This window comes from Eretmochelys imbricata, chromosome 4 (genome assembly GCF_965152235.1).
Source record: "Eretmochelys imbricata isolate rEreImb1 chromosome 4, rEreImb1.hap1, whole genome shotgun sequence".
Lineage (NCBI taxonomy): Eukaryota > Metazoa > Chordata > Testudines > Cheloniidae > Eretmochelys > Eretmochelys imbricata.
The window spans coordinates 119936604-119963312 of NC_135575.1; the positions used below are offsets into that span (position 1 = coordinate 119936604).

General features: G+C 40.9%; 1 protein-coding gene across 1 annotated transcript in view; it reads right to left on the minus strand.

Moving 5' to 3' along the window:
• EVC2 (EvC ciliary complex subunit 2) overlaps positions 1 to 26709 on the minus strand; it is a 160730-nt gene that overhangs the window by 74987 nt on the left and 59034 nt on the right. The window contains exons 10-12 of the mRNA XM_077814642.1: positions 11442 to 11775; positions 8964 to 9203; positions 7847 to 8022 (exon numbers count right to left, since the gene is read on the minus strand). Coding sequence (XP_077670768.1) covers positions 7847 to 8022; positions 8964 to 9203; positions 11442 to 11775 — 750 coding nt within the window. The remainder of the gene's footprint in view (positions 1 to 7846; positions 8023 to 8963; positions 9204 to 11441; positions 11776 to 26709) is intronic.

Genomic DNA, 26709 nt, shown 5'->3' on the forward strand with positions numbered 1-26709 from the left:
AGACAAAAATGAAAGCATCTCCAGGCTACAGCTCAAGACTTAAAAGTCAAAATTAAAAAAGGAGCCAGTTAGAATGCCCAGTATAATTGGCAACTCAGAGTTATGATTGACAATTAAAAAAAAAAAGCAAAAGGGCTTCAGACTTCAAACTATAGTTTGTCTGATGGGTAGGTTAGGTTATGTATAGTTGTATTATATCTGAAGAAGTAAAGGAAACCACAACTATTTTAGACAGATCACTCCAGTGTGGAAATGACTAAGGGATGGAATCTAATTGATTAGAAAGCCCATATGATGGAAACAATGGGTGAAATCCTTGCCCCACTGAAGACAATGGGAGTTTTGCCAAGGACTTCAGTGGGACCAGGATTTCACCCAACTGGATCAGTATTCTGCAGATGTCCAGATCAGAATTGCAATGAGTAATTCCTCATAGTAAAATCCAGACACAAAGAGCTGCTAAGCAAGTCATTAATCTTAATGCAGATAGCAGGTGCTCAGCACCTGGTGGGGTCAGGCCCCAAGACATTAAAGGCTTATGCTCTGCTGACGCAATAACAACAACAATGGGTAGCTTAGCTACCCGAGTTCTACCTGGTGGAAGGGGATATCAAAGGACTGTTTGGAGAAATATTTATTGATGCAATAGACTCCACTTAAATGGAAAAGAATAAAAAGTACACTACTAAAAGAGATCAGTAAGAGGAATGATTTGATTTGGACTTTACTGTAGATGATGGTAGGATTTAAGGCCACATATCACAGGAAATTATTGTGGTTTTATTAGAGATTAAAATCCATGGAGAAATTCATACTGCAATAGGAGTTCTTCAAGTCCAGTAAATTGCCAGGACTGGATAAGGTTATCAAAGTGTTATGAAAGAAATGAAGTGTGAAGGAGCAGAGTGCTTGGCGAAATGAAACCATAGCACTTTAAAACTAGCAATTGTTCGGAAAAAAAAAGCTGTGAAGTCACTAATCTGGTGCCTTTTTGACTATCTAGAACACAGGAATTACAGAATGGTGGGGCTCATTGTGCTACTGGGGAAACCAGTTATTAAGAGTTCCAGTAAGGTTAAAAGAAGAAAAGGAGTACTTGTGGCACCTTAGAGACTAACCAATTTATTTGAACATAAGCTTTCGTGAGCTACAGCTCCCTTCATCGGATGCATGCAGTGGAAAAGTAAGGTTAAAGTAGTACAACACCTGGACAAGTATTGCCTGGACAAGTCAAGCCCTGCATAGTTTTTGTAAGGAAAATGATAAAAAGAGCTTTCTATCTAGGAGAATTCTTCGGAAATGTTAACAAAATGGTAGATAAAGCAGCATGAATGTAATTCACTTAGATTTTTCCGAACGCTTTTTTGAAAAGGTCTCTCACACGAGACTATTAAGGAAAATGACTAATAAATGAATAAGGGCAGTCCTGCAGTTCGAACCAGTAAAGCAACTAAAGAGCTACAGCGAAGGCTGTTCTACAGGTCAAATGTCAGGGTACCAAGGTGATTGTCAGTATTTGATAAAAATTATTAAATAGATTTTGAACAAAAAGTAAAAGGAGTTGATAAAGTATGATAATGACACTAAGTCAATTTGTTTAGTAAAATGGAGGATTATGAGAAACTCTGGATGGATTTAAATATATAAATGAAATGGACAATTTGACAGCAGAGGACATTTAACTTGCATAAATGTAAGAAAATGTGTATTAGCAGCAATGGTCTAAACTCCTAACATGCTGAGGGGCACTGAAGCTGTGGAATCTTCTGAAGCAAGAGAAGAGGTTAGATTGTAGAGAGTTCAATGCAGATATCTGCTCACAATAGCACATATACAAATAAAATGGCTCTATGAATTAAAGGACAGACAACAGCAGAAAATATTGCAGTGACATATTGCACAATGGTGGATAGGCCTCTGATTACTGTTATTACTGTTACTGAGGGTCTTTTTATACAGTGTTCTAGCATCCACTTGACCACACAGTTCTGGTTAAACAATAGGCTTTTGATGTAACCTTGTGCTTTCTGAACACCACCAGTAATTACAGGTTTCAGAGTAACAGCCGTGTTAGTCTGTATTCGCAAAAAGAAAAGGAGTACTTGTGGCACCTTAGAGACTAACCAATTATTTGAGCATAAGCTTTCGTGAGCTACATCCAATGAAGTGAGCTGTAGCTCACGAAAGCTCATGCTCAAATAAATTTGTTAGTCTCTAAGGTGCCACTAGTACTCCTTTTCATTTTGTAGTTACACAAATTAACATAGGGCAATTTATCCATCAGGCAGTCTATTATAAACTTCAAAGAGACATATAGACAATGACGTTATTTTACCCAAGATTCATCTAAATGTTAATATTCCCTTTTGATCTCTGAATCAGTAGCTATAGTGACAGACAGGAACTGTTTATTTACATAGCTAGAATTAAAGATACACACAATTAGTATCACTTCTAACAATACAGGTTTGCATTTCAAAGTTCTAGCCTATTTAGCATGAATGGCCTTAATTTCCATTCGCACACCTTTCTAAAATGTCTTTAAAGGTCATGGTTAGTTAGGCTGTGTCTACACGGCCACTTTCAGCGCTAAAACTTTAGTCGTTCAGGGGTGTGAAAAAACACCCCCCCCCCAAGTGGCAAATGTTTTAGTGCTGAAAAGCAGCAGTATAGACAGCCTTTATTGATGGGAGCCGTGCACCCGGCAATAAAGCTACCCCCCCTCATTCGAGGTGGTTATTTTTTATTGCTGGGAGAGCTCTCCCCCAGCGATAAAGCACGACTATCCTGCCCTCGTCACAGCACTGCTGCAGCCACGCTGTAACGTGGGCAGGGTAGACATACTCTTAGCCTGCAAGCTGTTTAACCCTTTCTGGCCACGTGTTACACTTTGCATAAGATTCGTTGCAATTATATAACAGTGGTAGAAATAATGGCTTGCGTAATTATACTTTAATCAGACGTCACACCTGTCCTCTTGCGTCTAGGGAACCATGTTCAAAGTATAAAATTTCTTTGTAAAAGACAGAGTCAGATTCTCTTCCACATTCAGCATAGAGAAAGGGAGGCAGCCTAGGAGCTGTTTATGGCTGGTTACAGCTCCATAATTCACAGATCACATCTGCTTCAGCCCAGCTCCCTAAGAGGGCCAGCTGAGATTTGGCAGAATGCAGCTACACTCCCCCTCAACCCTTAAGCCAGTGTTTGTATGGGGGGAGCGAAGGGGCATGGTTGGCATGGGAACCAACTACACCGACTTTATGCCAACTGAGAGCTCCCTAACCCTTGGCAGAATTCTCAGTAGGTTGTCCAGGCCAGACTCCAGCCCCTTTGCGCTGAGTGATGCAAAGAGGGCAGAATGGAAAGGGAATCTGGCCCAGAGACATCTGACTATCCATCCTTGCCTACTATATTATGGGCAAAATTTTCAAACTTGTATACCTAGAGTTAGAGACATACAGTGGGTGAGGTAATATCTTTTACTGGGTCAAATTCTGTTGGCAAAAAGAGACCAGCTCAAAAGCTTTCTCTTCCACCAACAGAAGTTGTTCCAATAAAAGATATTCCCTCACTCACCTTGTCTCTCAAATATCTTGGGACCAACAAAACTACAACAGCACTGCAAATACCTAGAGTTAGAGTAAATCCATATTTAGGCACCCAAATCAGCAGCTTGATTTTCAAAAGGAGCTGAGCTGTCCAGAAAAATCAGGCTTCTTATTTAAATGCTAACTTTAGATGGTCAAGTTTGAAAATACTGGCCTCTAGATTTTGTTTGAAATTTTCTCTAGAGTCCTAGAGTGGCTGTTTTATAATGAAACCCACCATTTACTTATTTTGTTAACATTCTTACAGTATCTTTTTCACATGAATCTCGATTGACTTTTTATCCAATATATTTTAAACGTTCTATTGAGCTCTGCTTTTAAAAGTCCTTTACAGCATTTATGTCTTGCCTGTTTTATGCTACCTCTCAATTTGTTTATGTGTATTCTATCTCATCCACATATTTTCCCAATTTCATCTCTAGATATAAAACAATTATGCATCTCAAAATTCCCTTTAATCCCATCCATAAGTATATGTTTAAAGTACCTAATCTACTGTGTACTGGTTTTGATAAAGGAACATCTACATTTGTAATGAGAGAAGTGGGAGTTGAAGGGTAAGATGAAAAAGCAGACGAGATTAATGATACAATTTAAAAGGACCAGAATTTTGGTTCAGACTTTTCTTGCTCTTAACATTTCTTCTGTTCTGGTCCGTAAATATTCCCCAATTCCCCTTATAATTAAAGATTGAAATTCTGGCCAATCTACCATGGAATTATTCTTCTTCTGGGTTTTGGGCATGATTCTCAGCTTTGCCTGCAGCAGAATGACTCTGGAGAATGTTCAGAAATACTACATTGTGTAGTTTTACAATATCAACGTCCAAAGAATGAAAAAATAGGCACAGGTCTTGCCAATCTTCTGAAAGCAAACAAGCTGCGTGAGTGTGGGGGTGTCTGAAGTTATAGGAGGGTCACACAAGATAACTGAGTAATGTCACTTTGTTTTGCGAGGGTGTCTAACTTTGCAGAATTTATTTAAAATTTGACACTATGAAAAAAAATCTGGGGAATCCTCTATCCAACCTTCCTATTACTTATATGGTGAGAGGAAACGCCATTTGTTGATATTGTTTGTAGCTCTCGGTGCAAAACTAATCCTGTTGTAAGAAACTCAATCGCAAGATTTCTCTGGAAAGTAGAACTGCATCCCTCCCCCAATTTGTAAATTCTTCCTCACTCCTCTGAACATTATAGCCAATGAATAGCATGCAAAGTTAGAGAGAGAAAAGCATTGTTTTACATTAGGATTTCCTTACGACTCTTGTTCGTGCTGCAGTATTTTGTGCACGTGAATATCACACTGTATCACCACCAAAAACTACCCAGGCCTTGCCTTTCCACTACTGAGATTTTTTTCTTCTAACTCTCCTCCCTCTCTTTTCTAGTCATTGATTTTTCTTTTATTTTGCATCTCAAGTTCAATATCAGTTATTAAACAATGAACTAAAGCTACTTTTCCAGTTTAATAAACCCCACTTCTTCCTTCATTTTAGTAATCGGCTCCTACGAATTCATGATTAAATCTGCACAGTGACCTATTTAATTAGAGCTTCTGATTAAGGGCCTTCCCAAAGTAACAATGTCTACAGAACAACCAAAGAACTTTTCTCAAGGAGACCAAAAGCTTAATATGATTTGAAAGTGATGTGAAAATATGGAAGGATACAAGCTGCAGAAGTGGGGTCTTCATTACGTTACAAAGGAGGTGGTAAGATTGGTTTTGGACACGTAGCTGCACATACATTATGGTACCATCCAAAACGTTCAAAGCACAGTACAGGCATATAGGAAGACTGTCCTTGCTCAACAGAGCTTACAGTCTAATGGCAGTCATGACTCAACAGGTGACAGCTATTGCAATAGGTGGCTAAATAGAAGAGCAAAGGTTACAAAAATAAGGTAAGGTACTTGGCTCTAAATGAACAGTTATCCAGTCTCTAATGAAGTGCTGTTAGTTTTGCACTACTTGCAGATACAGAACATGATCTTTTGGTATCTCATATCAATCTTCCTTTGGGCCTCTAAACTAGGGCTGTCAAACAATCGCAGTTAATGCCTGCAATGAACTGAAAACAAAATTAACTCATTAATTTTTAATGCATTAATCGCATTCCTCTGGGTTGGGAGGGATGCATCGGCGGTGGGGGGAGGGAGGGAAGGCTAAAGCCCCAACCCACAGCTCCGTGGGCAGCATGGGGGCTGAAGTCCCAGTGTGCAGCTCCACGGGTACGCTGAAGTGCTGAGCTGGAGCCCCGCACCCTGAGGGGGAGCTGAAGGCCTGAACCCTGTATGGGACTGGAGCCCCGAGTCCTATGGGGGATGAAGCCCGGAGCCCTGAGCGGGACTGGAGCCCTGAGCAGAGCTGAAGTCCAGAGCCCCGATCCAATCTTTGAAAACATAGAAAATATCCAAAAATATTTAAATAAATGGTATTCTATTATTAACAGTGTGATTAAAATGCCTATTAATGCCTATTAATTACGATTAATTTTTTTAATCGTTTGACAGCCCTACTCTAGATCTTCTATTATTTTTACCTTTCAATTGAGAACAATAGCAGGACAGAAAACAATTTAAATAGTAATATGTCTATATGGTCCTGTTACTGGCTGAGAAGTTTGGATTATATTAATCTATTTTATATTTGTTTCTGCAATACATGGCACCCAGATGACTGGCAACTGGCACCAATATATGTCTAAAATATATAAAGAAAGATGTGGGCACAGGATCAACAGAAAAATTAGTAATTTGCTTTCCACACTGACACATTCTACTTTCCTGGCATACTTTTCAGTAGTTTCTCCACATGCCAGGCTAGCAGATGCTTCAGCTCTCTTGGTACTAGCTAGAGTTCTCCCTCAAACTGCTCTATACTGTCATGTAATTTTAACTGCTCATTTCACCAGCGCCATTTCATCATTTTTATGTCTCCATATTACCTTCAGGGATATTTCTATGGTATCCTCAAATACTGTATCTGAATCAGCCCAGAGCCTATATGACCTAAAAGAAATACCCCAAAACAGTTAAATAAATATTTTTTCTGCAATTCATTTTTACTTATTACTTTAGCCAACATTTATTCTTTACTATTCCCAGCAGCATGTGGCTTGTCTGCTAATAAAGATCTATACCAATTATATTATTTATAAGCTCAGTCAACTGTGGAGATCATCTTTCCTTTGGAAAACTTTTATGCATGCCAATTTGAGACCATATATCCAGCTCCTCACCCTACATGTTAAATTTAGAAGTGAATCAGAGTTGCACTTTTCATCTAGGTCTAGATTTTCATGTACATAGGGTCCTGTTCAGTAATTCTTATTAAAAATATTCCCATTGACTTAAATGGGCTATTCACATGGGTGAGTACTATCTGAATAAGTAAAGGATCTATAATCAGCCCCAAACTCTTGCTGGCTTCAGTGGGAGCCATAATCCTCCAGCAGCAGAACCTGGGCATCTGTTAATAAGTCTAACTGTACGTGTTCCCATCAGTCAAGGAAACTGACAAAAACATTTTATCTGACTCTACTCATAAGACACTGCATCAATCTAAAACTAAATGATCCAGTTAAGCAAATCACATATTATAATCAAACATGGAAGTCGTTCTCTTGGACATGTATTTGTATGACATGGAGTGAGGCTGGGAGAAAAGAAAATAACCAAGATCTTATTTGAACACATTCACAGCAACACATAATTCAGATCTAGATCACACACAAGGGTTGGGACTAGAACCCTTAACTAATAGCTCCAAAAGCACATGCTTCTACCACTTGGGCTAAAGAATCTCTCTAGCCACTAATATTAGTAGAAAGTACCTTATTCTCTCAGTGGGACTGCTACCAGAGAGCAATATTAGTCACTCACACACAATGACCCTGATCCTGTAACATGCAGCACAGAAATAAACTGATGTACCCATTTAGAGCCTCACTGAAGTCAATGAGCTCTAACCGGGTATGTGAGACAGCAGTATTTCTGTGTTGTGGGATCAGGGCCAAAGACAGTATATTACACTCTGATGCTGAATAACCAATATGGTAGCTACTAAATATTCACTGAATTATTTTAAAAATAATAAATCTTCTCAGTAAACTTTTAAATTCTATTCATTAACCTTTATTAGATATAGCTAAAATTATTTTTGAGGAATACCACAGGTCACTCAGATAACGTAGGAGTGGAGACACCAGGAATAGTTAAAATAGAGCTTATATTTACCTTTCCATCTTGTTAATGAGACTTGTTATCTGGCTTGCTGCTGTGTTCAAGAGAGAAGAGGCTTGAGAATCCCATAAATGTATATTATTTATTAGGTACTCTCTGAAAGCAAATCTTTTACTCAGATGATACTTCTTATTAGCCTGCAAAAAATCCATTAGCTCTTCAATGTCCTCCTATAGGAAAGAATGTGAACACATATATGTCTTAATTAGAAGTTACATTCATTTTAACTAACACCGGAGAGAGTGCTATTTAGACCAGTTTTGTGCATTAGAAAATAATAATATTAAACAGCCTTTACAAATAAAAAACAACAGTGAACTTCCATACAAGTTAGTTAAAAGTATTGTAAATTAGATGATTGTGTCATGTTATTACAGTTGCATCAGTCTAACACAGTTTGTTGATCTTTGGGCCTGAACAGCCAGCTACTGAGCACGGTGCTTACTACCCAGAGTAGTCCATGGAGGCCAATGAGACTACTCAGGGTCCTGATTCAACAAGATACTTGAAGCATGTGCCTAAATTTAAGCACATAAGCAGTCCTGTTGACTTTAGCAGGACTACTCATGTGCCTAAACTAGGCACATGCTTGCTGAACTGGGGCCCAAGGGTAGTAGGCTCTATGCTCAGTAGAAAGCATACGCAGAGCCATGCTCTTTTAAAGAAACAAAAAACATTCTCTTTCCCTAGAGCAATTTTCACTTTAAGATATAGTGTGAAATTTCCAAAAGTGCCTATGTAACTTAGGATCCTAAGTCTTAGGGTCTAAGTCACTTAAGCACCTTTGAAGAATTTAAAAAACAGGTCAAGTTTTATTCAGATTTGTAATGTAATACCCAATTAGCCGGTACAGACTGCCTGAATGAACATGCACAACTCCCATCATAACTGGGAACGGTTATGTACATGAATTAATAATTTTTGTCTAGACTTTAAAATTTCAAAATTATGGGACTGTAGTTTTGCATCTTATTTCTACTGTCAATCAGTTATAAAAGTGATAACATGGCAAAGTTCTACAAGTGGAGATAATTAGAGAAACATTTCACAAACATTACTATGTGATCGCTATCTGTTGGGAAGTTAAAGAGTGGAATAGTTACATCATTACCTGTATTTTAGAGTAATCCTGCACTAATGCTTTGGCTGTTTCTAACTTCAATTCTCCCTTGAAAATGGCATTTTTTATCTGTGTAAAAAAGATATTATGGAGCTCTGTTCTCTGGAAAATAGCCAGCTGTCGATAAGCTTTCGCAAAGTACTCCTCCTGCCTCACCAAAAGGAACCTCTTCATGTGGCTCTGCTCAAGTTTGTGAATTTTTTCCAGAAGACATCTGTATTCTATAGCAGACTGGGAGAGGACAAAAAACAAGAACATCCAAATGATTACCCGTGTTTAATATATTTTAAAAGTACCAATATTACTGAGACTAATGTATTACTGAGACTAAGCTCACATGTATTCAATGCTTACTATGCGCATTCTTCTTTAAGTGATCTGAAATGAGCAGCTATTTTGAAATAAAATAATATTAACATTAAATCATATTTTCAATATTCAACAGAAAAGCCCCGTTCATCTATCCATAACACTCTCCTTACAAAGTGTATGATAATCAAGGTGGGCCATTTCGAGCACAAATCCAGGGTTTAACAAGAACGTCTGAGGAACAGTGGGGGGGGGGTGAGGGGGAGGAGGTAGGAAAAAACAAGGGGAAATAGGTTACCTTGCATAATGACTTAACCACTCCCAGTCTCTATTCAAGCCTAAGTTAATTGTATCCAATTTGCAAATGAATTCCAATTCAGCAGTCTCTCGCTGGAGTCTGGTTTTGAAGTTTTTCTGCTGTAATATCGCAACTTTCATGTCTGTAATCACGTGACCAGAGAGATTGAAGTGTTCTCCGACTGGTTTATGAATGTTATAATTCTTGACATCTGATTTGTGTCTATTTATTCTTTTACGTAGAGACTGTCCAGTTTGACCAACATACATGACAGAGGGGCATTGCTTGCACATGATGGCATATATCACATTGGTAGATGTGCAGGTGAACAAATCAGCCACACTATCAGAGGCTCGTTCACCTGCACGTCTACCCCCCGCCAATGTTCCTCAGACATTCTTGTTAAAATGGTCCACCTTGATTATCATACACATTGTGGGGAGAGTGATCACTTTAGATAAGCTATTACCAGCAGGAGAGTGGGGTGGGGGGAGAGAAAACCTTTTGAAGTGATAAACATCCATTTTTTCATGGTCTGTGTGTATAAAACATCCTCACTGCATTTTCCTCTTTATGCATCCGATGAAGTGAGCTGTAGCTCACAAAAGCTTATGCTCAAATAAATTGGTTAGTCTCTAAGGTGCCACAAGTACTTCTTTTCTTCTGCATCTGGTGTCTCACCCACATTTCTCCACTTTGGATTGCTTCGTTTTATTCCCCTGCAATGCCACTTTCCTCCACATTCCAGAGGAAAAGTAAATGACATGAAATATAGTATCTCTAAAGCTAGTAAAGATTCTTTCATAGATTTTAGTCCACTTCTCTCTGCTTCTCTGAGTGCAAAGAGCACAACAGCTGAGGGGTAAGCAGAGGAGAGGGAGGAAGGAGATAAGTGGATCAGCACAAGAATTGAAGGGTCTGGCTTTGAATTCTTCCCCAGCCCCTATCCTTAAGCCAGGATCTTTTAGTGTCTCCCATCACTTGGGACTTTTAAAACCAAACTGGACAAAGCACTAGAAAAGGTACAATGCTGGAAAGGTAGCTGGAGCAGCTTCAACGAGAGGCATGGCCAGCAAATTTCAGCTGAGTCCTATCTGCTAGTGTAAATATGTCAAAATAAAAGCAAACCCTCCCAAGAGTCACAGCTCATATACTTATTTGTTCCTATGGAAGAGCTCAACAGGTCTGCACCAACCTGCATCCTCATACAATACTTCTCCATCCAACAGGCCTTGCATCAAACCCTTTCTCACAAACCTTTGTACACTGCTATTATCTTTGGTGGGTCATTTTTATCAAAGTAACCATTTCTGCAAAAAATCAGTTTTATTAATTACCATAAAAGCACTAAACAACAACAAGTACACTGCATTCAAATAAAACATGATTTTTTTTTGGTAGCATATGCAAGCATGTGACAAAGAATTTAAGACACCGAGGTGGACGTTTTCACATCTTGGTCTGTGGGAATATGTTCCTGATATGAATTCTTTTATCTCTACAACTCACTGGAAAATGGGAAGCTTGAACAGCAGCAACGTTACATTCAATACATAGGAATACACGTTCATGCGGAAGTGCAGCACCAGTGGCAAATAATGAATTGTGTTGGTTACTCCTGAGCCATCTTCTTAATCGAACTTATGAGGTTTGACAAATATGAAACAATAATTTGGGAGTTTTCTTTTTTAGGTTAACAGGGGTGAAATGTACAAAGACTACTGGAATTCTCACTAGGCAGCTACAATAGCAAGAAAACAAAACCAGTGTGGCCATTACAGTCTAAAAGAGAAACCACAGGAAAAATAACATGGAATAGTAGGAAAAGGGTAACCATACAAATTGTTATGTTACTTTCATACCTGATTTACCTTCTCATTCAGTCGCTTAATTAATTCTTCAGCCTCATCATTTGCAGCTCTCTCTCGTTGGTGCTGAACCTCCATTTCTTTCCTAGTCTCTAGATTACATTCGGCAGTTAAAGCCACCATCTTTCTTGTATACTCCTCCTGAACTTCATTCTCCATTGCAAAAAATTGTTTTTTGAAAATTGAACCCATCCTTTTCTCCACATTAGGAGAGACATTGTGTCTGAAAACCATGTTCTTCATCAACATGGCAATCGCCTCTTTGCACATCTGCATTCGATAGGCTTCCAGATCAGCATCTGCACGAGTCAGGTTTGCTACCTCCAAGCTGTAAATTATAGTTAGGAGTGCTTAGGGTTTCCGATGACACACAATTTCCATCACCAAAAAAAGTTAACTAGCATCATTAGATTTTATACTACTGAATGGCATTCAGATCAGAGCAGGAAGATCGCACAGTATTAGTCTAATAATAATAACACAAATTTGTCAGAGTGAGTCAATTTCAATAGTTTTCAGAGTAGCAGCCGTGTTAGTCTGTATTCGCAAAAAGAAAAGGAGTACTTGTGGCACCTTAGAGACTAATAAATTTATTTGAGCATAAGCTTTCGCGAGCTACAGCTCACTTCATCGGATGCATCAAATAAATTGATTAGTTAAATTGGTTATGCTCAAATAAATTGGTTAGTCTCTAAAGTGCCACAAGTACTCCTTTTCTTTTTGCGAATACAGACTAACAGGGCTGCTACTCTGAAACCTGTAATTAGTTAAGATGAGCTATTATCAGCAGGAGAAAAAACTTTTGTAGTGATAATAAAGATAGCCTATTAGACAGTTGACAAGGTGTGAGGATACTTAACTTAGGGAAATAGATTCAATACGTGTAATGACCCAGCCACTTCCAGTCTCTATTCAAACCCAAGTTAATGGTATCTAGTCTGCATATTAATTCAAGCTCAGCAGTTTCTCCTTGGAGTCTGTTTTTGAAGCTTTTCTGTTGCAAAATTGCCACCCTTAAATCTTTTACTGAGTGGCCAGAGAGGTTGAACTGTTCTCCTACCGGTTTTTGAATGTTATGATTCCTGATGTCAGATTTGTGTCCACTTATTCTTTTGCGTAAAGACTGTCCGGTTTGGCCAATGTACATGGCAGAGGGGCATTGCTGGCACATGATGGCATATATCACATTGATAGATGTGCAGGTTAACGAGCCCCTGATGGCGTGGCTAATGTGATTAGGTCCTATGATGGTGTCATTTGAGTAAATATGTGGACAGAGTTGGCACCAGGCTTTGTTGCAAGGATAGGTTCCTGGGTTAGTGTTTTTGTTGTGTGGTGTGTGGTTGCTGGAGAGTATTTGCTTCAGGTTGGGGGGTTGTCTGTAAGTGAGGACTGGTCTGTCTCCCAAGATGTGTGAGAGTGAGGGATCATTTGTCAGGATAGGTTGTAAATCTTTGATGATGCGCTGGAGAGGTTTTAGTTGGGGCTGAAGGTGATGGCTAGTGGTGTTCTGTTATTTTCTTTGTTGGGCCTGTCCTGTAGAAGGTGACTTCTGTTCCTAGACAGTACCCATATCTCTCAGATTAAAAGCAAACAAAAACATCCTACAAATGAATGCTGTGAAGAGAAATACAGCATCAAATATTTTAGTGAGTGTAAGCTGCACAGACTTTATGAAATGGTTCCAAACTCACTATCCACCCACAGTAATACAGGTCTTGCCTGAAGTATTCACACTCCTCTGAAAGCACCACAGGAAAACAAAAAGCATGCGTTTTGATTAGTTGTTGATAAAACAAATTAATATAGCCATTATCTCTTTCACATGGAAATTAATCTAGTTCCAGAAAAGAGATTAGCAACACAGAGAAAAATAATATTTTCTACAAAAGGCCAACAGGCAATAAATATCATGCTGCATGTGAAGAGCCACTCATTTGTCACTAGAGTTAATTAATTCAGAAGGACAATTACCTTTTACAGCGTATTTCTTTTCTAAATTCCCTGGCTCTGCCATTCCTGCACTAGTTGGAAGTCAATTCAGTATTAGAGAAATGGATTTCTTGCCCTTGCATGCACTTTGCATGAAAAGACAGCACTGCATGCTTTTGCACACAGACTATAAGTAGATTTTAATATACTATCACTTCTACGTGTTTGACAATGTAAGTCTTGAACACATATTTGCAGCTTAAATCTGGTTAAGTGTGATCGATATAAAAATTAAACCAAAATGAAAATAAAATGTATTGCACATAATAAATATTTTTTCCAGTTATGGGAAATCACTGATTTGATTGGTTCTTCAAGCTAAATCTCTGATAAGTTTCAAATGAGACAGCAAAGGCCCTGGAAAAGTTTGCAACATGTTTACTGTAATAATAAAATGCAGCTGTTTTACCCCAAGGAGCCTAAATATTAAATCCTACAAACTGTTCAGTTTCTTTCTCAAGCAATTCTTCATTTTTAAATTAAAAAAAGAAGCTGTTTTTTTTGGGAAAAGTAGTTGATCAACAGGACTGGACAGCAAGTTCCTCCGTTTATCCACGGAACAGGTACTGAATTGGCAGCTACAATGATGGCTTTTAAAACTCATACCACCAACTATGTCTCAACTGAAGGGAAGGGGCTATTTAAGCTCTATAACATTCAGTCCTTGGTCTCTTTGCAAATACTACAGTCAGTTGTACAACCAGTGCACACCAATCCCCATGGAATTAGATGGTGCCAATAACCTTATTTCACTCATATATTCAGATATCAAACATGTTTAACTCTCCAAATATGGTTTCTTACTCTTCATAGGATTCTGCAGAAACAACAGGTTTGCAATACACACACACACACACTATGTTTTTGTGCATACGTGAATCCCCCTCGCCACTCCCCCAACTCAAAAAATAAAATTATGTTAAAAGAGTATTACAGTTACAAAGTCAAGCACTTGAAAGTTAGGAAATACTGAAATTAAGGATGCTTGTGCAATAGTTTGTGATCATGTAATTAAAGACTGTAAATAATGCATATATAAAAGGGGGTTGAATTATCTCCCTGCTCTGAATTCTGGCACTCAAGGCCACAGCATCAGCTGGCTGCTGAGAGAAGCAATTGTATGAACAGCTCTGGTCCAGCCCCTGCAGCCCCAGGACGAAGCATAGAATCATAGAATCATAGAATATCAGGGTTGGAAGGGACCTCAGGAGGTCATCTTGTCCAACCCCCTGCTCAAAGCAGGACCAATCCCCAATTAAATCATGATCAGTTGCTCGGTGGGGTTGAGACATATAGTCTAGTCAGTACTCAGGAGCTATGAGGGGATGGAGCACGCTCGGTGTAGATGGAATCTTCAGACAATTTAGCTGCCAAACTCTAATAAGGGCATGTCTACACTTGCAGAGGTAGCGCGCTGGGAGTTAAACCAGCCTTCGGAGACCGCAGCAAGGAAAACGCTGCCGTGTGTTTACACTGTCAGCTGCAAGCACACTGGCGTGGCCACATTAGCAGCTCTTGCAATGCCACAAAGAGCAGTGCATTGTGGTAGCTATCCCAGTGTGCAACTGGCTGCAACGTGCTTTTCAAATGGGGGTGGAGGGGGGGTAGAGTGTGACAGGGAGTGTGTTGTGTTTATGTGGGGGGAGAGAGTAGGTTTTTGGGGGGCTGAGAGCATGTCAGCATGCTGTCTTGTAAATTCAGACAGCAGCAGACCTCCCCGCCACCCCCCCACACACACACTCACAACAGCAGCATTCCACACTAATGGCTTGCTTTGTCCCGGAGCAGGTAAGTATGCCAGTTGTCAGAAACGGAGCTATGAAAGGGCATATCTGCATTCCTGTAGCCGATTTCAAAACAATGAGAAGAGTGGCCACTTGACTTCAGGGGATTATGGGACGTTTCCAGAGGCCAATCACAGCGCAGTAATGCAACACCTCGTTCACACTGATGCCCAGGCGTTTCAGCTGGGGCGCAGCAAGCTTTATGCTTCTCGTGGAGGTGGATTACCAGGAGCGCTCCAGCTGCGGAGTCCAGGCGCTCTATGTGCCTTGCCAGTGTGGACCCATCAGGAGTTAGGGCACCCAGGGCTGCTTTAATGCACTCTAACTTGCAAGTGTAGCCAAGCCCGAAGTCTCCACTGAACACGTGCAAACAGATTTTTAGAGGTTCATAATTCGGCCAAAATTGGGCACATTTTCACAGGGACAGCAAAAAGCACATTCTTGACACAAGGACACTTCTCTGCCAAATTTCAAGTCCATGCTCCAAAGCAGTGGCTCTCAACCTTTCCAGACTACTGTACTCCCTTCAGGAGTCTGATCTGTCCCAATTTTTACCTCACTTCAAAACTATCTGCTTACAAAATCAGACATAAGAACACAGAAGTCGCACAGTACATTATTACTGAAAAGTTCCTTACTTCCTCATTTTTACCATATAATTATAAAATAAATCAATTGGAATATAAATATTTACTTACCTTTCACAGTATTATATATATCATAAATAAGTCACTGTCTGTATGAAATTTTAGTTTGTACTTTAGTTTTTATGTAGCCTGTTGTAAAACTAGGCAAATATCTACATGAGTTGATGTAGCCCCTGGAAGACCTCTGTGTCCACCCAGAGGTACGTGTACCTCTGGTTGAAGAACCACAGCTCCAAAGCATGGGGGGGGCACGTAAGCTTCTCAATAAAATGGTTATGCAATTTTTTTTTTAACATAGACAAAAAATATTTTTCTCTAGCATCATTCTTGGAAAGGAGGAAGCCACTTTTGCTGAAGTTTTCCAAACAAATTCAGCCTTGGGCAGAATTCCAGCATGAAAAATTTCAGCCCCAAAATAGTTACAGTTTGGCAAAGTTATACAACCCTGTTTTCAGATGCTTCTAATAGGATGCATCAAGCAACCTCAGCTATAGATATCACTATGTGAGCCATCTAAAATATCTTTGATTTCTCTTGAAAATACAGCAGAAAATAGGTAATTCCCACAAAGTATATTTCACGCTTCAAAGCTACTCGACAGATTATCACTACTTAAAGGTCATGCTAACTTGGCCAAGGCTATGAATGCTACATTAGGTTCTATTATAACCTGCAATCAAAAAAAAATCCCCAGTAAGGAAATTAAATTTAAAATATCCATATATTTAACCCATTATTAGTTCTTTATCTGCTCAAAAGCTATGAGCTTGTCACATATACATTTCTTTTCTAGCCATCTCTCATCCTATTTCTATCATCAGAGGGGTACAGTGCAGCCAAGACCACCCCCTTTACCTTGCCCCCACACTCCTGGTATATTTGCAGGAGTGGTGAATTGGTTGTCATACAAATACATACAAATGTACAGCTGCAGGGCTGTAAACTCTCCACAACTCCTACTGCTCTCTCCTCTCTTCATTACCGCTTTCAGTATTCTTCTGAGGTGACACAAAACAAGCCCTACACTCACTGGCTAGTAAAAATCTGACAAGAGTACACCCCAATGAGGTATGGCTGCAGGTATATTATTCTCACAGTAACTTTCACTGGCCTCTTGTGCATTACCACAAGATCTTTCACTGTGTGAATGCTTTCAAGATTCTTTGTAATACACACATGCAAGAGGGTTGCATTAAGGTCACTCCATGAAATTTATCTCTAAAGTGCACAGATTTCATGTGACTAAATCTCAGGGTAACACTGTAGTATTTCCCCTTTGCTAAGCAGATTTTGGGGCCTTCCAGGTCAGTTTCCCACTTGAAGCAGAAATTGGTGAGCCAAACTCAGGGTTTTTTCTTAGTGTAATTTGAATATTTACAAACTATACACAAGTCCTGTTTCCTCCAATGGAAGTGGCCACAAACTACATGTTTGCAGAGACACAAGCTAAGATATTACAGGTCAACCTTAAACTGACAGCTGAGCTTCTGTCTCTCTTGGAGTCTCCTGAAATCCCTCCTCTTCTTCAATACATTATTCCACATCTCTCTCTTAGCCCCTGGGCTTTCCATCTGGAAATCCATTTAGCCCAAACCTGCTCACTTAGAACCACATGGCTTCAAAACAGAAGCATTGTGTCAACACTTCATTTGTGCAGCTGCTTTGCAACACAAAGAAACCACAGAAAAGATCAGACTTCCCAGACAATGGGTGCTTTACCCCTTGATGACTGCCTGTGCAATGAGTTTCACCTTCATCTACATCAACTCATAACATGCATTGTATTTGTACTTTTCTTCATAGCCACATGAATTTATGAATTTTTTTGCACATGACTGTAAGTAATATCAGTACAAATTGCAACTGAACTAGTAGAAGACAGCAAAAATAAACAAGTTTTCAATATCCAAAACATTCACGGACAGCAAAACCTGTGGATCCACACTTTAACAGAGAATGATTAATGCAAGAGAATCAGACATAGTCTAGAGAACCCTGAAATAGCCTGAAAGCTCACTCTTCAGATACAGATTCACCCATCCACCACTCACTCTGCTTTCTGGTCCTTCTTACAGACTCACTTAAGTGATACCCACGAGAAGTGAACAAAACCAAACGTTATAAAAAGTCCTCTAAGTTATTCCTCTCCATGCCTTAACAGGGCAACCTGTCTTCTTCTTTACTGTCTGGTTTTCTGGACAGGGACTGTTTCTAATTTGAGCAAGAATTTCACATCCCCTTACTTGGTTGCAAAGGAGAGCAAGATTACTCTCCTCCTCAGCTGAATAAGGGCTGCTCAGACTGTGATGCCAAAGGCAGGAGAGACAGCAGCAGTTGCTGGCCTGATGCTCCCCTTATGAACAAGTGGGTTGGAAGGAGGCTGAGATGGCCAAGGATAAGGAAGAGCCTTAGCTTTGCACCTCCCATTTCCACTCCCCAGGCAGAGCAGTTGGGCAGGCACACAGTGGAAGGAAAAAAGAAGTGAGCTACTCCACAAAATGGAGCAAAGTAATTTATACTCTCCCTCGCACCATCTGCTCTAATGGGGGGGGGGGGGGGGAGGGAGTATCAAGGGATGAACTGAGCCACAACTCCTCCCTTGTCTCCTCCTGGGGTAACACGGCCATACCACATCCCAGGGGTGGTCAAACCATGTCTCTTTTAAAGTTAAAGTGCGATTCCAGGAGTCCCCCACACCTCACCACTTCCCACCTACCAGATAGGGGGTGGGGGGTTGGAGCTCAGGGCTTTTGCCCTGTGGCAGGGTAGTGGAGCTAGGGCAGTGGTTTTCAAACTTTTTTTCTGGCTACCCAGTTGAAGAAAATTTTTGATGTCCATGACCCAGTGGAGCTGGGTGAGGGATTTCAGGTGTGGGAGGGGGCTCTGGGCTGGGGTACAGGGTTGGGGTGCAAGAAGGGGTCAGGGCTCTGGACTGGGGGTGCAGACTCTGGGGTGGGGACAGTAATGAATGGTGTGGGGTGCAGGAAGGGGCTCCAGCTTTGTGGGGGCTCAGGGTTAGGGCAGGGGTTACCTCAGGCGGCTCCCAGTCAGCGGCACAGCAGGGGTACTAAGGCAGGCTTCCTGCCTGTCCTGGCACTGCGGACCGTGCTGTGTCCCTGAAGCAGCCAGCAGTGGGTCCAGCTCCTAGGCGGAGGTACCCAAGCAGCTCCACACAGCTCTCGCCCGCAGGCACCGCCCCCTCGCCCCCAGCTCCCATTGGTCAGTTCCTGTCCAATGAAAGTACAGAGCCAGAGCTCGGGGCAGAGGCAGACTGTGGAGCCTTATGGACCCCTCACCTAGGAGCTACTAGGACCTCACCTAGGACCTACTGCTGGCTGCTTCCAGGGTGCAGCGCAGTGTCAGAACAGGTAGAGACTAGCCTGCCTTAGCTGGGCAGCACCCGCGACGGGACATTTAACAGCCCAGTCAGCGGTGCTGACCAGAGCCATCATGATCCAGTGCCTTACATTTTGCAACCCAGTACTGGGTGGCGACCTGCAGTTTGAAAACCACTGGGCTAGGGGCTTCCGCCAGAGACGACTGCTGCCTGCTATGAGTAGGGGGAGGGGGCACAATTTAAAGGTTCGGCTCTTCCAACAGCTTGAGTCACAGACCAGCAGGCAAATCCCCCCTTCTTACCCTCAGCGACACCTCCCTTTAACTCCCAGGTGTTAGCTCTGCAAGGAAAAACCTCTGCTTTAGCACTTTGGGGAGAGGCATCAGCAAAAGCAGCTAAAGCCCCGAGCCTGGACAGGTGCCTTCCACAGGGCTGAAGCTCTGAGACACCCCCTCCCCACAATGCTAAAGCCCCGAGCCCCGACAAGCGCCCCCCGGCTCTCCAACTTGTGAAGATTTGTCATATGCAGCTCAGAAGGTCAGTAAGTCTGGCCACTCCATCATCCCTTTGCTCGGGACTGGGGGCAGAAAGAACAATCTTTGTGTCTTGTACAGCAGGGAGCACACTGTTAGCACCTAGCTACAAACCCTTAATAAGTAATAAGGCAAGTAGTTTCCCCCAAAAGAGCAATGTTTACAACTGCTTGGGTCATATGTGCCTTCACTTTGAGGTACATATTTCTTGAGAAAAAGTTCATAACCTGAGAGTCTGTGCATCTCTAGATCCAAGCAGGTGTTATAAAATGCCTTGTACTCTCTGTATTTTTCCTGCTCATCTTATTCATGTTTAAAAGGTCTCCCACCTCTTGCTGAGTGAATTCACCATACCACAAAATATGAAAGATAATGAAACACAATTGGCAGATGGAAATCTATTGATGAAAGAGATCCAAGTTCCAGTTGGACAAATTGTGCAGTAAAGGACAGCAGAGAGATAGGTGACAGAAGGGGAAGGGAAATAAAAAAAGTGAAGGGATGCAAAGAAAAGGCTGCTGCAAATATCAAATCTACAGATTTTTTAACTCACTTGAATAGCCACAAGGTTTAAAGTGCTGCCAGAGAAGTACTGAGAGAGGAGAATCCCAGGTGTCAAACGTGAAGAGGTAGAGAGTGGCTGAACATTTGATGTTTTCAATAGCCCTGAGCATCTAATGAAAGAAGAGAGCAAAGCAACCGGTGTCATGAAAGAACTGAGCATAAAGTGATAAAAAATGAAATCTTTCATTAACTATTAAAATAGTTGTAGGGAAAGGGGTGTTAATCAGAGCACATCACTCAAACTACAGATAGTACTGGATGTACATAGGTTTTTGGGAGATATAATTTTTGAATGAACACATTTGTAGATGCCAAATGTGATGCCTTTAAAAAAAGAGAAACGAATTTATTTCCTTGTGACATGCATTTTAAGAAATTTTCTGTGTGAGTCCAGAGCTCATGAAGATGAGGAACTCTAGTGGCATTGGCTTCAAAAGGCTAGAGGGGAGGCAAGCTCTGTACAAGTTTTCCCCACACAACATTTTCTCACTAAGATGAGACCAACCTTATTTTCAGTAGACATTCATGTCTAGCTGTGGAAGACTGGTGAGTGATTAGTATTTGCATTACAGTAATGCCCAATGATGAGAGGTGTGTACACACTCACATAGCAAGAGACAGTCCCAGCCCCGGACATTCTGAGGAGACGAATGTGACTTGCCTTGCTCCCCTCCCAGAAGTGCATCAGGCAATTGCCCCCCCCCCCAGTCCCTTGTACTGGCAACCCACATCATGGGATGGGAAAAGCAGCCTCTGTGGGGCTGCTACTGCCTCTCCCACACAGCTGGGCGCAGAATGGGCAAGGGAGAATAACAAGCAGGGCCTTGACTCTGCCTCCACAAAGTTCCAGCCAGTGAGGGGAAGCAATCTCCTAAAGGTGTAGACTGAGAGCAAAGAGCAGGAAGGTGCATTTACATGCCACCTGTTGCTCCGATTGTTAACGGTAAAATTAGTCCTCAATACAAAAGGCAGACAAAGCGTGGGAACTGAGACACATCTCAATTAAAGGGGGGGGAGGGATAGCTCAGTGGTTTGAGCGTTGGCCTGCTAAACCCAGGGTTGTGAGTTCAATCCTTGAGGGGGCCATTTAGGGATCTGGGGCAGAAATTGGGGATTGGTCCTGCTTTGAGCAGGGGGTTGGACTAGATGACCTCCTGAGGTCCCTTCCAACCCTGATAGTCTATGATTCTAAAGGACTTCCCTAAAGTCTCACAAGAAGAACGTGGTATAGCTAACGGCAATCGCAGGTGTGACTGCAGCTCAGGTAGGTGTACCCACACCGGCTGTAATCTATACAGCATGGCTAAAAATAGCCGTGAAGACACAGCAGCACAGACCCCAGCACGGGCTAAGAACACGTTTGCACAGCCACATCTTCCATGCTATTCTTAGCCACACTATGAAGATTATATACAATTGCAGTGTAGACACAGACATATGGCACAGCCAGCAACTGAATCCAGATCCCAGTCTGGTGTCTTCACCACAACCTCATCTGTTCCTTTCATTAACCTCTCTAGCATTAAAAAAAAATGTTAAGATAAGAACACTCACTATAAAAAGCAAATATTAGTTTATTGCTGTTGACAGATTAAAACAGGTATGAAAGGAATAATAAAATAGCAATAATGTTTATTCGCTAAATCATAAACTTGTTATAGGATTAATACCATAAGAATCTAGAAAAGTTTTTTGTTTGTTTGTTTGTTTTTTTAAATATATAAAGCTTCTGGGCTATACTGAAGATTTTCAATTCCACAGAACACTGTGTGTATTTTACCATTACATGTACCAACATTAAAGTCTTATAAAATTGTCCAGCTTTAGGATTAGCTGCAGTTAAAGTAGAGAAAGAAGAGAGAAGATATCAATAATCTCTCCTGAAAACCTATTTATACAGTAAAGTCTATAGGAAATTGTTCACTGATAAACATTCAGTTCGTACTGCTGTTAATTCTTCTATTTCCAGCAATAGATAATTGTTCAGCTGATGTGGAACCCTCAAGTTGTGCAGCAGCAGCTAACCGTGTGATCTTGTTGTGGTTACCCTCACCCTCTGTTTCCCTTCCAATTGTCTGTCACACTTTCTTGTTGGGCCTAGTCTGAAATGAGACTTTTAGGGGCAGGGACCATGCTTTCCTATGAGTTTGAACAGTATGCAGACCTATGCTGCCTGTGGGCAATTGTACAATACAAATAATTAGTAAGTAACATAACTAGTAAGCAGGCCTGAGAACAGGTCTTGTGATGCTTCAGATGGATCAGGTTTAGGCATCATTAACGGATAAAGTGCCAAATTCTCAGCACCTATTCCAATAGCTTCATGCTTCTGAAGTTGCACAAAGCCACTAATAAAGCCGTGCTAAAGGAGCAGCTAAGGATCCCTCTTACCACAGGGGAACCCTCACTTGGTGTAAAATCCATGTAAGCTGACTCTATGCCACCTCTCTCCTCCGTGGGTGCAGGCCAGAATGCATGGTTCTCTGCCAGATCCCCACCTAGAGCAGTGACTGGCTGTAGCCTGTATAACCAAGAGCACCCTCAGCGCTGCTGTAAATTATGCCAAGAGCTGTTTCAGCCCCTGGCCAGTTCTGGAGAGGGGACATAAGAACGGCTATACTGGGTCAGACCAAAGTTCCATCTAGCCCAGTATCCTGTCTTCTGACAGTGGCCAGTGCCAGGTGCCCCAGAGGGAATGAAAAGAACAGGTAATCATCAAGTCATCCATCCCTTGTCACCCATTCCCAGCTTCTGGCAAACAGAGGCTAGGGACACCATCCCTGCCCATCCTGGCTAACAGCCATTGATGGACCTATCCTCCATGAATATATCTAGTTCTTTTTTGAACTTTATAGTCTTGGCTTTCACAACATCCTCTGGCAAGGAGTTCCACAGGTAGAGTATGCATTGTGTGAAAAAATACTTCCTTTTGTTTGTTTTAAACCTGCTGCCTATTAATTTCATTTGGTGATCCCTAGTTTTTGTGTTATGAGAAAGAGTAAATAGCACTTCCTTATTTACTTTCTCCACACCAATCATGATTTTGTAGACCTCTATCACATCCCCCCCTTTGTCATCTCTTTTCCAAGCTGAAAAGTCCCAGTCTTATTAATCTCTCCTCGTATGGCAGCAGTTCCAGATCCCTAATAATTTTTGTTGCCCTTTTCTGAACCTTTTCCAATTCCAATATATCTTTTTTGAGATGAGGCAACTACATCTGCACGCAGTATTCAATATGTGGGTGTAGCATGGATTTATATAGAGGCAATATGATATTTTCTGTTTTATTATCTATCCCTTTCTTAATGATTCCAAACATTCTGTTCACTTTTTTGACTGCCACTGCACATTGAGTGGATGTTTTCAGAGAACTATCCACATTCACTCCAAGATCTCTTTCTTCAGTGGTAAGACCTAATTTAGACCCCATCATTTTATATGTATAGTTGGGATTATGCTTTCCAACATGCATTATTTTGCATTTATCAACACTGAATTTTATCTGCCATTTTGTTGCCCAGTCACACAGTGTTGAGAGATCCTTTTGTAACAGTTCACAGTCTGTCTGGGACTTAATTATCTCAAGTAGTTTCATATCTGTGACGCTGTATGGAATCTGGGGGACACTTGAGGATATTATGAATATTAATATTGTAAAATTGCAATGAGTTGTGCCAGATATGCCATGTCAGATATCTGCAGAAATGTTATTATTTGCCAAATATGATAATCTCATTTATGCGTTTATATCACCTTTGTATTTTGGAAAAAGAAAAGGAGTACTTGTGGCACCTTAGAGACTAACCAATTTATTTGAGCATAAGCTTTCGTGAGCTACTGCATCACTGCATCCGATGAAGTGAGCTGTAGCTCACGAAAGCTTATGCTCAAATAAATTGGTTAGTCTCTAAGGTGCCACAAGTACTCCTTTTCTTTTTGCGAATACAGACTAACACGGCTGTTACTCTGAAACCTTTGTATTTTGGGTTATAGATATGTATGTATTACAAAACTTGTGCTATGTTTCTAGGTGACACCCCCAGACAGTTTGGCATGAGCACTGCCTAGCTTTGATGGCCCATTAAGGATAATCAGTTATACAACTGACCGATTGAGAGAAGGCAAGGAATATACCTTATGACTCAGCAAGCCATGCAGGGGCATGCCTATGGACAGAATTATAAGGCTCCAAGCCATGTGCTGAGCAGTATGTGTTTGAAACAAAGGAAGCACAAGCCACATGGCAAAAGACTATAAAAGGCAACTGCACCTTCTCCATTTTGTCTTCAATCCTGCTTCTTACCTCTGGAGGAACTTTGCTACAAACTGAAACTCTGAACAAAGGACTGAATGAACCATCCAAGCTGTGGGTGTGTTCCAGAGGGACTGTCAAGCCAGCAAACTCACCAATACTGCTAGGAACCTGATATATGGACTTTGAAGTATTTATATGTCTGTGATGGTTTTACCATTTAACATCTCTCTTCTTGTTCTTTCTTTTCTCTTTATAATAAACCTTTAGTTTTAGATAGTAAAGGATTGGCTGGTAAGATCCAAACCTATACTGACCTAGTGATGTGGCTGACCTTTTGGGGTCTGTTTTGTATATGTGCACAGAGTTTAAAATAACTTCTCAATGTAATGGACCTAGGTGCTGATTGGGAGCCAGGGAACTGGAATGCAATAAAGGGGGCTGTGTGATTTCATTTTTGCTCTTGATAACCAGTGTGGGGGATCAGAAGCACAGTTTGTGACTGGTTGAGGAGAATAACTTCAGTGTTACCCACCAGTCTTGGGGTATCTGCTCTCCCTTTTTCAGCCTGCCTTGACGTTGGCATTTCCAGCGAGGGCTGCCCCGAGCATGATGGGTCACAGTATCATCTGCAAATTTTGCCACCTCACTGTTTACCCCTTTTTCCAGATTATTTCTGAATATGCTTAATAGGACTGGTCCCAGTACAGACCCCTCTATTTACCTCTCTCCAGAAGGTGGTTTAGAGCCATCTTCCACATCCCTTCAGCTCCTCCAGCGTAAACTCAGCATGGATGAGGACTAACCCACTGAATACAAGACAGTCGTAAAGTCACTAAGAAACCTTCTATGATTATCTGAGGATCCTCCAGCCTTGATCTTTGTTATGTCTGCCACTCCTTATTGCAAACATATTTCACTAGAAAATTCACAGACTGAACAAACCTTCAAAAAAAAAAAAATACTGCAAGGCACTGATGAAATCAGAAAGAGAATTCTTATGGTATATGGCAAAAAATAACTTGGACAAGATGACCAACTGAGATAAGAGATTATTAGATAAAATTCATGCTCTCCAGGGAGGAAAAAATGGGAAACTTACATGACTCATGGTAAAAATGTCAACAGACTAAACTATAGCTGTGCTAACAGGTGTCAATCTGAAAACCCTTTGATTCCCTATGGCTTACTGAACAGAGAAAAGGTGTTTCAATTACTAAGTTTACCTCTTTAAAAACTATTTAAGAAAGAGCCTTGGTTAAAGTCAGTTTAAGAACCTTTATATAGATTTCATATGCATGAAGAATTATGAATTAATGGCTAGCTTCAAGAGTTCAGTTTTAGCAATAATACTAGTTACGCTACCACTATGGAGGAGTTATAATTCTGAATTGTAGTATTTCATGAAACAGTTAGCATGCTGAAGGCAGCAAGCTGATGTCACAATCCTTCTTCCAATGAACTTAATGGGAATGTTGCCATTGATTTTTAAAGAATCAGGATCAGCCTGTGATGTTGTTAGCTTAACAAAACCACATACAGACAAATATTATAGCATTACGCCTGAAGACCTTCTACCTTTTGCAATGATCCACTCAGATCTCACAAGCTTAGCAGGGGTGCATTGCGTGAATATTTGCATGGGAGACATCTAAGGAACACTAAGTGTTGTCAGAAGTGGTAATATTCCCCCAGATCAGTGCCTAACAAATGCCCCACCTTGATATGAAGGGGCACTGTTCTACCAGTGGCATCTGCTTTTAGATGACATGTAAACTGAGCTCTCACAGCTTGTAATCAAAGATCCAATGGCTCTTTTTGGAAGAATAAGGATATTTATCCTGGTAATCTTGGCCAGATGCCACCTGTAATTTCAAATAGTTATTTCCCCCTTCCCCCTATAAACATTGTGCAGTTTCACTGTAACATATTAAACATCTATCACATTTCACTCTCTGATAGCTTGAGTTTGAACGGTGGATGAAATGTGCAGCTTTTGTAGGAACTAAATTTGTACAGTCATTCAGGATACAGAGCTAAAAATGCTGTGTGTGTTTGCATGTGCTTACGTGCACATACTCCCAGTATGCAGTTATTAAAATATTAATAATTATTTATATTGGGGTAGTGTCTAGGACCCCCAGTCATGGACC